Source organism: Manis javanica, chromosome 3, assembly GCF_040802235.1.
Source record: "Manis javanica isolate MJ-LG chromosome 3, MJ_LKY, whole genome shotgun sequence".
Taxonomy (NCBI): domain Eukaryota; kingdom Metazoa; phylum Chordata; class Mammalia; order Pholidota; family Manidae; genus Manis; species Manis javanica.
The window spans coordinates 36609288-36625582 of NC_133158.1; the positions used below are offsets into that span (position 1 = coordinate 36609288).

At 51.3% G+C, this 16295-nt stretch overlaps 1 protein-coding gene across 9 annotated transcripts in view; it reads right to left on the reverse strand.

The window, feature by feature from the left end:
- EEFSEC (eukaryotic elongation factor, selenocysteine-tRNA specific) overlaps window positions 1-16295 on the reverse strand; it is a 257610-nt gene that overhangs the window by 45135 nt on the left and 196180 nt on the right. For 6 of the 9 annotated variants that reach the window (XM_037023857.2, XM_073231119.1, XM_073231117.1 and 3 more), the window contains one exon: window positions 17-173. The exons of 1 other annotated variant lie outside the window; for it this stretch is intronic. In XM_037023857.2, coding sequence (XP_036879752.2) covers window positions 17-173 — 157 coding nt within the window. The remainder of the gene's footprint in view (window positions 1-16; window positions 174-16295) is intronic. 2 more of the 9 variants (XM_037023859.2, XM_073231120.1) reach the window with 1 other exon arrangement.

Consider the following 16295-nt stretch of genomic DNA (forward strand, 5'->3'; position numbering starts at 1 on the left):
AAATAACCACACTCACCAGGGATGTGGATCTTGAACTTGCCACTCTGGCCGAAGGCACTGTCAATGGTCCCCAGCTCACCTGTGGACAGGTGCACCTTGAGCCCCACGAAGAGCTGGATGTTTGTTTCCTTCTTGAACAGGGAGCGGCCGATCACGCTGTAGTCATCCATCACCTGTTCCCACACACCCGGCCCCGCGGGGAGACGGCATCAGTGTGTGCTGGAAAAGCGGCCACCTGCCCCTCCTCCAGGCGATGGAATGCCCCTGGGTCACTGGGGTGACTGGCCCCTCATCCCCACCACCACCCACCACTACCAACACCTACAGAGCCGAGCCATGTGCTTGCTGGCTGTGAGCACTCGGTGCCCCAGCACACTCAGCCCTAGGACAGCAATGGGAGGGAGGCACCCTCTCCCCACTTTACAGATGCAGAAAAGGGGACACCTGTTGGGCCATCTGTCCAAGGTCGCAGAGCCCACAGGGCAACGGTAGCTGGGAGTCCGCACCTGCCTGCCCTGCACCTGCCTCTGCGCGGCCACTATGTCTGCCTGTCCCTGAGCCCGTCTGTTGACAGATGACAGCACCATCTGCATGGAAGCTTCCATGACACCCAGGCCAGCAAGAGGATGTCCCTCCTGAGCTGCACCTGGGCTTTCTGGAACCTGCCTCAAGCTCTCCGGTTTCGCTTCCAGCGAGGAGTCTCTGAGAACCCGGTCTCATCCCACCATCCCATCCTGCCGCACACACACACTTCAGCCACAGCCTTACTCCCTGTGCCCAGAGCTGCCCTCCTGGCCTGGCCCACGTCTATACCATTGCCCCACGGCCCCTCTTCCGTGACGCCCTCCCATCTCTGTCCCAGCAGAAATCCCCTTCCCCTGGCTCCTGCTGTCTGTGGCCAGGCCCTCTGCTGCAGAGCTCACATCTCCTCACCTCTCTGTGGAGGCCCAGGCTGACAGGAGAGACACATGTGTGCGTGAAAATGTTGATTTGGTATGGCCCTGGTTTCACCACAAGCCATGTCCACCTTACACCTTGTCCCCGCAGACTGAGTGTGGGCAAGCCCCCTCCTGAAGCCTCTCAAAGCTCAGGCCCTCCCTATGGGAAAAACGGCAGGGCCGGGAGCCCCCTGCCCGCTGGCCTGCCCTGCCCTGCCCGGGTTCTCGAGGGCTTGTGCCAGGAAGGTGCTGGGCCTTTGTGTAAAACAGAGAAAGAGAGATGTGCACACAGATGTATTAGAGAGCAAGCCTCCCAGATGACCTCAAAGGGGCTCACACAGTTTTTTCCTGAGATTTGCTGCTCTTTTGGAGCAGGGCCCATGCTTCTCCTGGCCTCCAGCATGCTGGGTCCTACATGGTGCCATATGAGAGACAGGGAGGCTCCCCTGCCTCCAGGCTCCATGCGCCAGCCTGGGTGCTGCCTGAGGCCAGGTCGAGTCTGAGCAGACATGGCATGGGCAGCGGCAGGAAGGTGGGAGTGCTGCCAGCAGGGGGCCTGCTCTCAGTGCTCCCTGGGGAGTCTGAGACTTGGGGGGACCCTGTGGGCTGGGCTGTCCTCAGTCTCTGAAACATCTCATTTCTGCCCAAGACGCCAAGATTTGGCCAAGGGCCTCAGATGGATTGTTTTGAAAAGTAGAAACTGTCCCATTTACCCTAAAAACCTTTTGGAAAAACATATCCTATTCTATTTGATTCATAGTGCCAGATAAAAGGTATTCGCATTCCTCTTCTCCCCGGTGATGGATGAATTGGATACAAATAATGATAAGAATAATCATTTCCACTTGCACAGCTCTTTATAATTCACAAGTCTCATCCCCACATGAGACCTCTTCCTTGTCCTTCTGGACTGGGCTCTGGCAGAGCTCCCCTTGTGGGCCAGGCTTGCCATGGGCTTGGCCTGGTCCGTGGTGCCGCCGCTCCCGCCGCAGCGGGATCCAGCAAGGCTGCTGGGTGCACTGAATGCAGGCACCTCCTCTGACCTGCAGGACACGGAGAGGTGGAGTGAGCAGATGTCACCGGCCCCAGCTGCTTTCCGGGGTTTGCAGCTCCCAGGATCCTGCCCCACTTTTCTCCCAGAATGGCGTGTGTGTGTCTGTGGCTCAATTTCCAGCCTGGCCAGGAGCCTGGGAAGGGCAGGCCCCTCTATTCATATTCGCAGCCCAGCCTGGTAGAGCAGGTGCCCAGGACGTTTGGCTGAAGTGACCGAATGCCTCTAAACTAACCACTGCATGTTCCCACCACTGCAGGTGCCCTGTGCCACCTTCTGAGCTGATCTCAGCCTCTGCTGCTGACAGGGCACCTGTCCTTGGGAGAGAGCGTACCTCAGCTGACCAGGACATTTGTGGGGTCCCACTGAGCCCCCAAGCACCCTTGTCTGCCTGGGGTTTTCATTCCTACCTCAGAGACGACGGAGCTGAGCTCAGAGATGAGATGTGAGTTGGCAGCAGTGACCCAGGCCAGCAGCACAGTGGAAACCCAAACTCAGGTCTGCCAGGCTCTGCAAAGCCCCTGAGGAACCGTGAAAGAGCAAGACAAGGCTGACTCACTCCAAGCGGGAGAAGCAGGGCACGCTTGGTGCTACCCAGGGTGGTGGGTCCCAGGCCTTCACTACCTTGTGACAGATCCCGCTGACACAAGACCTGCCCCAGTATCGTGGCTGGCCAATGACTGAATCCTTGAGGCAGGAGCTTACAACCTAGAGAACCACCTTTTAAAAGGAACCCTGGGGAACAAACGGGTGATGCAGGCAGGTGCTCTCTCAGACGGTTCTCACCAAATACCTCCTAATGTTCCTCTCTTCCTACAAACAGTGAGTGCCTACCAAGGTGCTGGGTGTGTAGTCAAGAGCAAACAATAGCTCCGGCCTTGAAGAGCTTATGCATATCCTTGTGGAGGGTACTGCTGACATTTCCCTCCATCCCATGGCCTTTGGACTGCTCACCAGCAGAGACAGGGTGCCCCCAGTCAAGGCCATGGCTCACTCTGCCCTGCACTGCACTGGCTCAAATGAGACCCTGTCCTCTCTCTTGTCTTCAGAGCAGATTGCTCCCTGACATTATGTCACATCACAGCTTTATCTGTTACTCTTTTACAGCATCCAACCGGGATACGAGGTCCACGAAGGCAGAAACAGAGATGGATGCAAACAGGAACGCATACCTAACTGGGTTGGTGTATTTGCAATGCTTACTGATGCCTGTGGTCCTTGGTCTTTAAGCTCTGTTGAGGTATGATGGGTATGTAATAGCATGCCTGTTTTTAAGGTACATAACTTGGTAAGTTTAGATATATGTATATACCCACAAAACCATCAATGTGATCAAGCAAAATGAAGATGCCCATTAACACCCAAATTTCCTCATGCCCCTTCATCAGGCCCACCCTTCCCGCTCCTCTCCCCGCCAGGCTCTTCCCCACTCTGCACCCCCATCCTCACTCAGAACCCCACCCAATCCTTCCAGGCTCAGCTGGGGCACACCCTCCTTCAGGCAGCACCCCCACATGGCAGGCAACTCCTATCCCCTCTGGCCCTCTTGTCCCAATAGCCTGGTCACCCTGTGTCCTCTCCAGATAACCTGAGATTTCTGGTCTCATGGCCTGTACCCCATATAGCCCTGACTCCCAGCAGGTCCCAGTAAATATGCATATGACATGGAGGTGGGGAAGGAGAGGCTGGTGAGAAAAGGTGGCTCTTGGTTCTTTGAGGTAAATCTCTCTAGTGGACGTATGACTGGGGGACACGCTTCATCAAGAGTGAGCCCATACCTGCATGCTGGGGACTGGCTGTCTCTGCCACCAGAACAAAGTCGGCCTGTACCCAGCCTTCCAGTAGACCTGGCAGCTGGGCCTCACAGGGATTTGAGCCCTTGGGTGGCAGGGGTGCTACCTATAAGCAAAGAGGCCTTTCACAAGACTTTCTACTGCATTTCTCTCCTGCCCCTCCTTTCTTTTGGTTATAAACTATTAACTTAAAAAGCTAAATGCCACAGAGAGAGTGAAGGATCCATCTTTCCCTGAGCCAGGGCCTCACAATGAGGGCAGACTAATTTTATTAACTTTGGGGAAACTTCAAAAAGCTTCAGGGCTTCCATGGCAGACAGCGACGACCCCAGAGTTGGTTCAAGTGCTACATAAACAAAAGCCCAGGCCGGGGAAGCTGAGAGCTCAGCACTTCGTGTTTATGTTCTCATCTGATGGGGCGGCCAGCGTGCAGGCTGGTGGGCCCTGTAATCCTGCCAGTGTGCGGTGCCCCGCAGTTCACTGACCTACATTACCACAATATTTTTTTAAGCATCCGGGATAAGGTGAGGAGGGAATGGGCTTTTTCTGACCCTTTGAGGAAGGGGCCTACAGGGCTCCCTTTTGCTTGCTGGCCTCATGGTCTCCCTGGGGCTGGACTGGCAGCTTAGAAAGGATTTCAAGTTCAAAGCAAGTATCTCTGTCAGTCCTGTGCTGGTTTATGGCTTGGCCAGCACTCATTAGGTGCAATGGCCTCTCCCGTTAACTCCTGGCTCTTCAATTCCATTTGTGGGGTCAGGCAGTGAGGGTGCAGAGGCAGGCCTGCAGCACACTGACAGGAACCTGGTGCGGTCTTGGGAATGTGGGGGACTCCCTGCCTAGCAGACTGTGCCATCATTTTACAGCAGCCTGGGTAGATCCTTCTAGGAGCACATGACAGCCTGGCCTGGCACTACAGACCTGGGCTGGGGGCTGCTGGGCTCAGAACGCATTAAAGGCAAGTGAGGCAAACTGCTGATTCCCCGGGGCCTCCTCAGCTTCCTCATCCACAAAATGACATTGGAGGGTGAGCTTTCCCATCAAGAGCTAAGTTACTTCCCAGAGAATTCCAAGTAACCAGCCTGTCAGATGAGAACACCAACTGCCCCAACCGAAGGCAGGAGCTGACCAAACAGTTTTCTGTATCCCCAGAACACACCCCCTCCAGAAATTACTGTGGGTGGGGGGTGTGGATGGGAAGAGGGGCTCAGCAAAGGTCTGCAGCATGAAACCTCATTTAACTCAACATCTGCTTAAAGAGGGACAGCAGCCTTTCCTGCCGGGAGCTTGAGGAGGAAGACTGGGCACCACCGTTTGTATGGGTGTCAAAAGTCAGGGCACTGAGCGAAATGCCTTGTCTTGGCCCCATTAACCTCTGGAATGTGTGTGAGCCCAGTGGTTGACTCTTCTCCAAATTCTAGACTCTTCTAGCGAGGGGAGAGAGGCCCCAGAGATCAGACACCAGCACATCCAAGGAGTAGAAACCTTTAGAGAACAGTTGGAGGTTTTTCATTTTGAAATCGATCATTGTGACGTCAAACCAAAGGCAAAGCATGTGGGATATTTGCTAAGGGGGCCTTGGACCTTGGGAACAATGCTGAGCCTGCGCCAGAATGGTCACAATAATAGCTCTGAGTGGGGACTTTCACTGTTTGCATGAATAACTGGCTTCACTTATTAGCCTTCAGTGGTCAGAGGGTGAGTTCCCGAAAAGCAGTCACTGGCCGCACAGCATGGAAGTCCAGGCCCTGGCTTACATGCCCGGCGAGTCCCCACTGTCCCTGGCCTTTGAGCAGGGACTTAGCTACTGCCGCCCGTAATTATGTCATTACATGTGTGTGTCTCTCTCAGGGCCTGGCTCCCATGATGAGGCTTGGGAATCGCCCAAGTTCTGAAGCCATTATTCTCATTCTAATTGGAGAAGGGGTACCCAGGGAAGAGGGGCAGCGGGCTGTGAAATGGAGCCCTGAACCGGCTCGCCTGCTGTGAGGAGAACTGAGACAAGAAAAAGGGCCAGGAAGGCCCAGTCCCGGGGCTGCCCCTTCCAGCTCTATGACCTGGGGCAGGGGACTTCTCTGACCCTCTGGGTTTCTTCCTCTGGGAGAGGCTGCTGTTAGGATTAGGGGTGCTGATGTTGGAAAGAATACCTAACATATACCCAGAAATCACAAGATACAGGAGTTATCTAATCTGCTGAAGAAAAGCATCAGCACTGATGCAGAGTCCACACAGACCACATCTGGGGGCTGCCCTGGTCGCTGGTTTGCCTCTCTTCCCCTCATGGATGAGGACCCCCACAAACGGTGTGTTAACTCGCCCAGGCACTGAAAGCCACCAGATCCACGACCTTGAAGAGCTCTAGGATGACACTGCTGTTCTGCTATCATCCATCTTTGCTTGGAGAAGAAACATTTCCCAAAACGCCACCTGTTCCTCCCTCCCTGTGCAGGGTGGCAGCCTGGGTGGTGGGAGAGCAGGGCCCTGGGGCAGCCCGCAGGGTGGGGCTTCTCCCCCATAGCCACAGCGAGGCCCTGGATAGGCCGAGTCGCTTCCCTGAGCCTCTGTGTCCTGTGAAAATGGGGCAAATGTATCCACCACTGAGGCTGCTGTGAGAAACAAGAGATGCGATTCCTGGTGTGAAGGTCAGTCACCCTAACCCCCTGGTGGGCGCCTGGCACAGGAAAGCAGCCTTCAGTTCCTCATGCTATGCCGAGAACATTTCAGAGGCCCAGGAAGGGTCCAGGGTGGCCCAGCCTCGGGTATCACCAAGGGCAGCCACCCAACAGCCACTGCCCGCCTCTGCCCACCAGCAGATCCCAGGCTGGCGGAGCTGTCTTCCTCAAACATGGGCTGCCAACCACTGAGCAGGCGCCCTCCTCACGCTAACAGGCCCTGTCTCCCAGCTTCCCCCACCCCCATGACCTCCTACCCGCTCTGACCCCTTTCCTGTTTCTGGTCTCCGTCACCAGGGCACCAATGTAAGTAAAGCTCCTGTCTGTCAGTGGCTGATAAAGAGGTAACAAGGCCCAGCTCCCAAAGGCAGATCCATTTTCAGGGAAAAAAGGGGAAACTTAACATTTTAGTGAGCACTTAGTTTACGCCAGGCCCTGCACTTGGCCTTTTGCACGTGTGGTCACATCAACTCCCCACCATGGTTTCTTTAAAAAAGAAACAGATTTCAGGGGGCAAGGAGGTAGGGGGAGAGTGATGTGTCCATGGCCAAGCTGAGCAGCGCCTGCTCAGTGCAAGGGTCTCCACAGCCAGCTCCTTCCTCCACGTCAAGCTACCGTGACCCTGTGTCTATATGCGAACACAAAAGCAGTTTTCAAAGGGAGGCTATCAGGCGCTTCGGCAGCCGAGTGAGACTCTTATATATTAGATGCTGACGTGTGGAAGGGAGGAGAGAGGCTGAGGGCTGGGCCAGGGCCAGAACACCAGGATGGCCATCTGATCTGCTCCAGGAGAGCACCTTCTCGATCTCTGCTTCAGGGGGAACCTCTATGCCCTCAAGCGGCCTGGGAGCTGACACAGCCGTCAGCGGCTAGACAGGGGCCTGGGGGAGCAAGGGCAGCAGGGCAGGCCGAGTGGCCAGCTGGACTGCAGAGCTGCTTCTTCAAGGGCTGGGTGCTGAAGCAGGCCCACCGGGGGCCCCCCAAACATGCTAGACGATCCCTGCTCTGGAAGGACAGTGAGGAGACCAAACTTACCAGAGGCAGTTGCTGGCTGGCCAGTATGCTCCCTGGTGCCCCGGACACGTTTAACAAGTCATCAGCGGTGGAACGGGGCAAGCCAGGAGCAGGGAGGCAGCGCCACTCCAAACTTCAAAGCCGGCCAGCACTCCTGGCGGCATCTGTGTGTTTACACTTGGCCTGGCCAATGCCACAGGCTCTTCTGGCCCAGCCCAGAGGCTTTCCCCACAGCGCCTGCAGGTGCCTAACCCAGGATGGTTGGCCTGATCCCACCATGGAGAAGGAGGAAGTGCCAGCTTCTGGGTACCACCCCAGCTGAGAACCTGCACATCTGTGCCATGAGGAGAGTCCAAGTAAACATCAATGAGGACAGTCACTGCTAACAGGGGCCTGCTCTGTGCCAGGTCCAGCACTCAGCATTTCACATGAATTCTCCACTCAGAGCACCAATGAAGTAGGCGGTACATCCCCCATTTTTCCTGTAAGAAAACTGGGGGGAGGTCTTCAGCAGACCCTGAGACCTGGCAGGCTGAAGCTGGAGCTCCCTGGGCCCACCTCGGCCTTGGCCTGCAGACACCACCAGGCCTGCCCTCTCCACATCCCCAGCCCTGGTCTCAAGGAGGCACCTGTTGGCCCTGCCTGCTGCCTTCCCAGCCTGCCACACCCTGGGACCCAACCTCACAATTAGTGGCAGGCTACCCAAGGTGTGAGTATTGTCTTTACCCTGGTATGAAGTGGGCCAAAAGAGATTTTTGAGTAAGAGCTGGCAGGACCACCTTTGTTTTGTAGAAAATGGTTTGGGTGGAGCTGTGCAAGCCCCCAGGGCAGGGAGGGAGGTGGCTACAGGGGTGAGGAGGCCCCCTGGGCTGTGGCGCCAGGTGGAGGAGTGAAATGAGCACTCATTGTCCTCAGCACTGGCCACATCTGACCCACCTTCTTCATGCCATTGTTGCAAATGAGGAAATGGCCCCACAGAGTAAGTGACAGTGATGCCAACACTGCCAACCAACTTGAGGACTTGGGGCTCATGGTGAGACTGGGAATGCAGAAGGCTGGGGAGAGGGGCAGGGGTGGGGGCCTGGAGGGGACGGCCTCTCTGCAGGCTGCTCCAGCTGGCCCTGCTCAGACGGTTTCTCCAGCACCAGCATGGAGCTCAGCCGCCTCCAGCCGCCCACCAGAGTTTTCCTCCTGCTCAGGGAGGAAGGGCCCCTACCTGCCTCTTAGCGCTCCCTTCCCCGGTCTGTCAGTTGTGGACGCCCTGAGCTGAGGGCTCTTTCCCAAATGGCCTGACCCAGCACTGTGTGGCCTCTGCTGAAACTGCCTGGACCTGGGATCCCCCCAGCGTCTGACAAGGCACAGCCCAAAGGTCACCAGCTTTCTGTGCTTTTCCCTAACCAGACCACCTCCTCCCACTTCAGCAGAGTGCCTTGCTCCCCTCCTGGTCCCTGCAGCCTGTGTGCCTCTGACCGAGGCACCACTCTGTCCGCCTCTAAGAAGACCATGTGTCCTGTGAGACCGAGAGCGACGGGTCTGAATCCACACGTGGCTGAGAGACAGAGACCTCTGTGAAACAGCCCAGCGGCTCCCAGCCTCAGCTTTGATACACTCTTCACCCTTCATCATTTTCATCAAATATTTGCACACATGTACATTATTTACCCAATAGTTTTCTTTAAATACAAATGCTTAAATACATACGCATAAGCTTCACATGGTACCCTAAAGGGAAAAGAAGAGTGTTTTGCCATAAACAGAGGACAATGATGTTACATAAAAGCAGATATGATGGAAAAAAAATGAACTGAATCCTAGTTACATACTGTTGCTACTAGAAGGATCTGAATTTTGGCCCTGTTTTCTGTTTGTTTAAAAGGCTAAGGAGAACTTGACAGAAAAATGGAATGTTAATTATAGTGGGGCACTTGAGAATGCACATTTCAGAGCTGGACAGGCCCACTAGATAGCAGGTAAGGACAAAGAGGAATAGAACAACCCCTGATTTCTAGATAGATACAAACCCTCACATCCCTCAAACAGGGAATCTACACTTTTTCCTCAGTCTGTGGAACCTTTACAGAAATGGAACATTCAGCAATAGTCATTTGAAAAAAACTGGTAGCGCACCTATGATGTGTTGTTCTCAGTACTGAGGATATTATAGCAAATCAGAAAGACAAAATCCCTGTCCTCATGGGCTTAGATTCTAGTCATACCTGTAGCTACAGAGAAAACCCGAATAGACTTTTAAAGCAGAAATTATAAACCATTAAAATTAGGGATGAAGAATTTATAGATATGATATACATACATATAGTGTTGGTGTGTTCATTCACCATTCATATATTTTCTGCTCAGGAATCAGCAAGCAGTAAATTGCTCTTTATTTCGTTAAAGCCATTTCTCATACACTTACCTAATGTTGAGTCCCTTAGTAATAACCTTTTTCTCTTTTTTGGTTTTCTTTCAGTCCTTTGATTACATTGCAGAGTAAGTCTTAGATTCCCTCGAAGGTGACTTTAACACTCCTCTGTTAGTTCTCCTTGAATTTCTAATAGGTTTTGTTTTTATATGTTTGGTGTGTACAAGTTTGTGACGCCTTTTATCATTATGTCCCCTTTATCTTGGTTAGTATTTTTAATCTTGAATTCTACCTTCTCTGAAATTAATATTACTGCTCATGCTTTTTGTTCACAGCCACCTGACATCTTTCTGTTCATTCTTTTAGTCTTAGCCTTCACCACTTTAAGTGTGTTTTATTCCAATCTATCGGTGTCCATATTTAAATAGGAGAATTTGGCCATTCACATTTAGTATACTGACTGATAGTTAATCTTGTTCCTTTTGTTTTTGTTATTATTTAGGAACACTGTTCTTGCTTTCCCTATTTTTGTTGGTTTGATCAAATTCATTCCTATTTTTCCTTTTTGAAAGTGGAAGTCCTGCTATACTTTTCTATCCCATTCAGCTTCTTTCTTTCCCTTTCTCTGGGTTTGTAAGCTTACACTTATTTCTGTATATTTTTACTTGAAAACAGGACACGAACCACTTCCCTCATCACTGTCTGCTCTAACTCCATCCCCCAAATCCTCTCCCAGGAAGATTAGCCCTTTAGGATTTCTAGATAGATACAAACCCTCACATCCCTCAAACAGGGAATCTACACTTTTTCCTCAGTCTGTGGAACCTTTACAGAAATGGAACATTTCTCTCCCAAATCCTCTCCCAGGAAGATTAGCCCTTTAGGACACATTCACTTCTCCTCCTCTCTGACCTCAGATGAGACCTCTGGAGCACCTGTATTAAACAGAGCCCCCTCCCCCAGGGCCTACTTGTTAAGGAGTCCAGAGAGGATTGAGTACTTGTAGCTGTCGGTGGCAATTAGACTTTTCCTTGCAGGATGATCTGTCTATCTAGAGTCCTACTTACCAGTCGGGATGGATAAACTATAGCTAGAAGCCCAAATTCTGTCCACTATCTGCTTTTGTATGAACTTTGAGCTAAGAATTGTTTTTTACATTTTCCAATGGGCTAAGAAACATCAAAAGAAGATGGATATTGTGTGACGTATGAAAACTATAAGAAATTCAAATTTCCATGTCCATAAACAAAAGTTTTACTGGCACCCAGCCATGCCCATTCATTTCTATCTTGCCTGTGGCTGCTTTTGCGCCACAGAGGCAGATCTTAGCAGTTGCAACAGAAACTTAGGTGCTGCTGAGTGCCGGGACTAGGGACTACTCTCTGGGATAGCCCCATAGCATCTCACCCAACCACACATTTATTTATCTTTATTACCAGTGCATACCCACCATGTCAAAACAGGAAGAGCCGACTTCGAATATTACACTTGTAAGGTTCAGTGGGGTGTGGATTATTATTTTATTGAATTACATGGCAAAGTGCTGTGTTTATTATTGGCTATGCTAATAGAATACAGTATCCACTGACATCACAATATTCCTGCTCACAGAAAAGCAATGGTCAGAAAAATGAAGAGATTTAAAGCAGTATATCTCATCACAGCAGAGTTTCTTCCCAAAAATAAAAAATGAGAATGAGGCTACAATAAAAGTAAGTCTCCAAGTGGTACATTTGTTAGCCAAGCAAAGAAAGCCACTTACTAGTGGTAAGTTAATTAAATTGTATTTGATGGCAGCAGCTGAAAAAACTATCAGAGAAAACAAGCTCATTTAAGCTGATTAGATTTGGGACAAGCCCAGTTGCCTGGACGTGGCCCGTGGACCACAGATGCTCTAGGGGACCGAATGAGCAAACCCACAGCTGTGGGCAGCCTGGGCTCCTCTAGCGTGAGAGGTGAAGCAGAGTCAGAAGAAAGAGGAACCTGGGGAGAACTGGCCTCTTCTGTGTGTGCCATGTACTGTCCTCAGCATTTTGTGTTTACCTCATCCTGGTGTTTTCTTTCTAGAGCTTACTACCACCTGAGAGTATCCACCATTCCTTGTCAGTCTCCCCATGAAGGTGAGAACTCTGTCTATCTTGTTGTATCCCCAGTAAGCAGCCTGGCACACACAGTAAACATCTGAATATATGAATGAATGATGTCTTTTTGGTTATGGGCTCAGAAGGCCTAGATTCCTCAGTCCTCCCAGGCGGGTAGTGTCTGTTCAGCATGTATCTACAGAGGCATCTTGCCCCTGCAGGGTATCTTGGAGGTGAGCTCCCAGAAAACTGCCCTTGCTTACAGAGCAGATGCAGTGAGCTTGCCCAGCATCACAAAGCAAGGGTTGGCAGCTGGTTCACCAGGGTGGTGAAGATCCTGCTCAGAGACTGGATTTAACCTTATCAAGATGGCTTGGCCCTCTGGAGACTTCTTTGCATGGAGGCACGCCCAGGAAGCCAGGTGGTGGCAGTGATGTGTCCAGGAGTTTGCAGAGGCAGCCAAGCACAGCAGGAGAAAGATCAGCACAGGGCACTCCCTGCCCTGGACAGCCACAACCATTGGCCAATCTGACTCTGAGCTCCCTCCCCAAACATGCCACTTCTACCAGCCCTCAGTGGCTCCTGACAGGGACCAGGAGAATAATGAAGTTCTGGGGAAAAGAAGGAATATCATTCTGGCCTCAAGCTTCAGGATTCATTATTCTGTGTCTAAGAACTTAAAAGTTAATAGTAGGAATAGCAAGCACAGAGCAGGAGCCAAGCACTGATCTTGGAATCTCACAAGCACTCCCCGTCTGCCTTCATCATAGTCCATGGTGCTGTGCTGTGAAAGCCCCCGGCACAGGGAAGTCTCAGAACCTGCCCACGTTGCCACACTAGGTCTGCACAATGGCCCAGTTGGCCACACAGCCCAGGCCGTGGCCAATCCAGCAATCTGAAACTCTCTGGGCACTCTGGGTCCTGCTTCAAGCAAAAGGGCTCACCTCAAGGGACAAACCCAGCCTTTAACCCATGAGCTGCAGTACATGAGATCTTCCTGCTGGCCCAGCTGTAGTTGGCTCTATGGTGCCAAGCTGTTTGCTATAGCGGCTCTTTTCAAACAGCCCTGTGAGGTCATGACTGTTTGTCCCTCAAATGAGTGAGGATGTGGAGATAAAATAACTGGCAAAGGTATACGGTTATTACATGGCACAGCCAGGGTTGGAGCCCAGTCCATGTAGTCCCCAAGTTCAGTGCCTTACCAACCTTACCAGAAAGGAAAGTCTCCAACCAAGGAGATTCCAGTTTTCAAGAGCAAAGTCTCTCAACTCACTGGGCAGGAATCCACCTGAAATGGTGGAAAGAAAAGGGCTCAGAGGCCTGTCAGTCCCAGGTTTAAGTCCTGACTTTACCACCCTGTGACTCTGGACAGACCACTTCACATGTCTTAGGCTGGTTTCCAGTCTGGCTGCCTTTGGGAAGGGGCCTTGGTGGCCTGGTTAAGAGATGGAAGAAAACTAGCTTTCCCTGAGAAACTGCTTGTCTGATCGGAATTATTTTTTTACCATGTGCATATATTACTTTTCCTAAATACTTACACATAATTTTTTGGAGGAAGTATCTATTTAATTTTAAAAAGTGGTGTGTATTAATTTCTTTAAGTACATAAGAAAAGTAACACCCACCTCATTGGGTTTTCATAAGAATTCAAAATAATGCATGCAGCTAGTAAGGGCCTACAGTAGGTGCTGAATAAGTAGAGCAAGTATGAGGCGAGGAGGCAGGAGGCGGAAGCAGGCTCATTCCTGCCCCGGACCCAGAGGGCCCCAGCCCACAGCCAGCCCCGGGCATCAGGACAGGAGACCATTCCACAGAGCTTTAGGGGCAGGCAGAGGCCTGGGAACCCATGCCCTTCCTTTCCGAAGGACCTCCTCACAGGATGCCTCCACAGTCAGACTCCCTGCCCCAATGCCTGCCCGAAGCTGTCCCCAGTTAGAGGGAGCCTGGATCTGCTCCGGATGTCTGTGTGAGACCTGCTGACTGCTAGTCTGGGGCTCTCATGCCTCTGGCTCTGGCCTCCCCGGGCTAAGCAGGACAAGGCTGGTGGCCCTGGGGGTGCCCCCAATTATGACCCTTGGTTGGGTATGCCCTGGCCCCTTCCCTTAGGAGGCAGGAGTCATTTCGGCAGTATGTTTACTTGCTCCTCATGACCATACTCCCGTCACATTGGACACAGCTGCTGCCCCTCCACTGACAGGCCTGCATGGGGCAATTAGATCCATGAACACACTCGGCTGGACATTACTCCATGACAGATATTTCACCATAGAATAATTATACTCCAAAATACCACTAATAAATCAAGCTAGACAAATGACCAACATGTACTCTATCACCTTCACCTTCAGTCAGCATCTCAGGGCTGGCCTAGGGCTGCTGGAGCCCCCGAGCAGGCCCCCGAGCAACCCTGGGAGATTAACCATATGCTGCTGCTCAGAAGCAACCAACGTTCCCAGAGGGGCAGTGCCCTTATCAGTGAATCTGTGCCCGGTGGCAATGCAGAGAGATGACCGTGCCTGGCTGAGCTGGCAGGGATGAGCTTCTGGAATGGAGGACCCTGACTCCCAGGCCTGTGAGTGGGTAAGGAAGGGGTTCCTGATTGCTCACTGGAGGGCGGAGGGCAGAGGACAGGTCTGGGTATAGGGCAGGGGGATAGGGCCTGAGCACCAGGAAGAACCCTGAGGCGAGGAGGGAAGGCGAGGCTCTGCAGTGACAGTTTCACAGGAGAAAACCTGGCCATCTGGAAGGGCAGGGGCAGAGGGAGTTTTGCAGATAGAAACCCTGCCACATCTACAAAACTGGACAGGCTACATTCAAGAAAATGGAACTGGATTATTGTTTAATCCCCTACGCAAAAGTAAACTCTAAATGGATCAAAGACTTGAATGTAAGTCATGAAACCATAAAACTCTTAGAAGACAACATAGGCAAACATCTCCTGAATATAAGCATGAGCAACTTCTTCCTGAACACATCTCAAGCAAGGGAAACAAAAACAAAAATGAACTCATGGGACTACATCAAATTAAAAAGTTTCTGTATGGCAAAGGACACCATCAACAGAACAAAAAGGCATCCTACAGTATGGGAGAATATATTTGTAAATGACATATCCAACAAGGGGTTAACATCCAAAATATATAAAGAACTTACACACCTCAACACCCAAAAAGCAAATACCCAATTAAAAAATGGGCAGAGGATATGAAGAGACACTTCTCCAAAGAAGAAATTCAGATGGCCAACAGCCATGAAAAGATGCTCCACATCACTAATCATCAGGGAAATGCAAATTAAAACCAGTGATCTATCACCTCACACCAGTAAGGATGGCCAGCATTGAAAAGACTAAGAACAACAAATGCTGGCGAGGATGCAGAGAAAAGGGAACCCTCCTACACTGCTGGTGGAATGTAAGCTAGTTCAACCACTGTGGAAAGCAATATGGAGGTTCCTCAAAAAACTAAAAATAGAAATACCATTTGACCCAGGCATCCCACTCCTTGGAATTTACCCAAAGAATACAACTTCTCAGATTCAAAAAGACATATGCATCCCTAGGTTTATCACAGCACTTTTTACAATAGCCAAGATATGGAAGCAACCTAAGTGTCCACCACTAGATGAATGGATAAAGAAGATGTGGTGCATATACACAATAGAATACTATTCAGCCATAAGAAACAAATCCTACCATTTGCAACAACATGGATGGAGCTAGAGGGTATTATGCTCAGTGAAATAAGCCAGGCAGAGAAAGATAAATGCCAAATGATTTCCCTCATTTGTGGAGTACAACAATGAAGCAAAACTGAAGGAACAAAACAGCAGCAGACTCAGAGACTCCAAGAATGAACTAGTGGTTACCAAAGGGGAGGGGTGGGGGAGGGTGGGTGGGGAGGGAGGGAGAAGGGTTTGAGGGGTATTATGTTTAGTACACATGCTGTGGGGGATCACAGGGAGAACAGTGTAGCACAGAGAAGGCACATAGTGGATCTATGGCATCTTGCTGCACTGATGGACAGTGACTGCATTGGGGTATGGGGGGACTTGATAATATGGGTAAATGTAGTAACCACATTGTTTTTTCATCTGAAACCTTCATAAGAGTGTATATCCATCATACCTTAAAAAAAAAAACAAAAAAAAAAACCCTGCCACATCTAGTCCCAAAGGCCCTAGACACCTGGTCTGAGCCCCTGCTCGGTCCAGATCAGGAACCCTGCTGGAGTCTGCGCTGACTCAGGCAGGGTGGGCCTGGGAAGGATGCCCCGCATCGCACCATCTGAGAACAGAAGCACAGCCAGCGCCTGCTGAGACCCTCAGGGCTGGGGTCTCAGACCTGGGACACTCAGAGTCAGCCAGGGCCCAAGCGAGTACCAGTCCA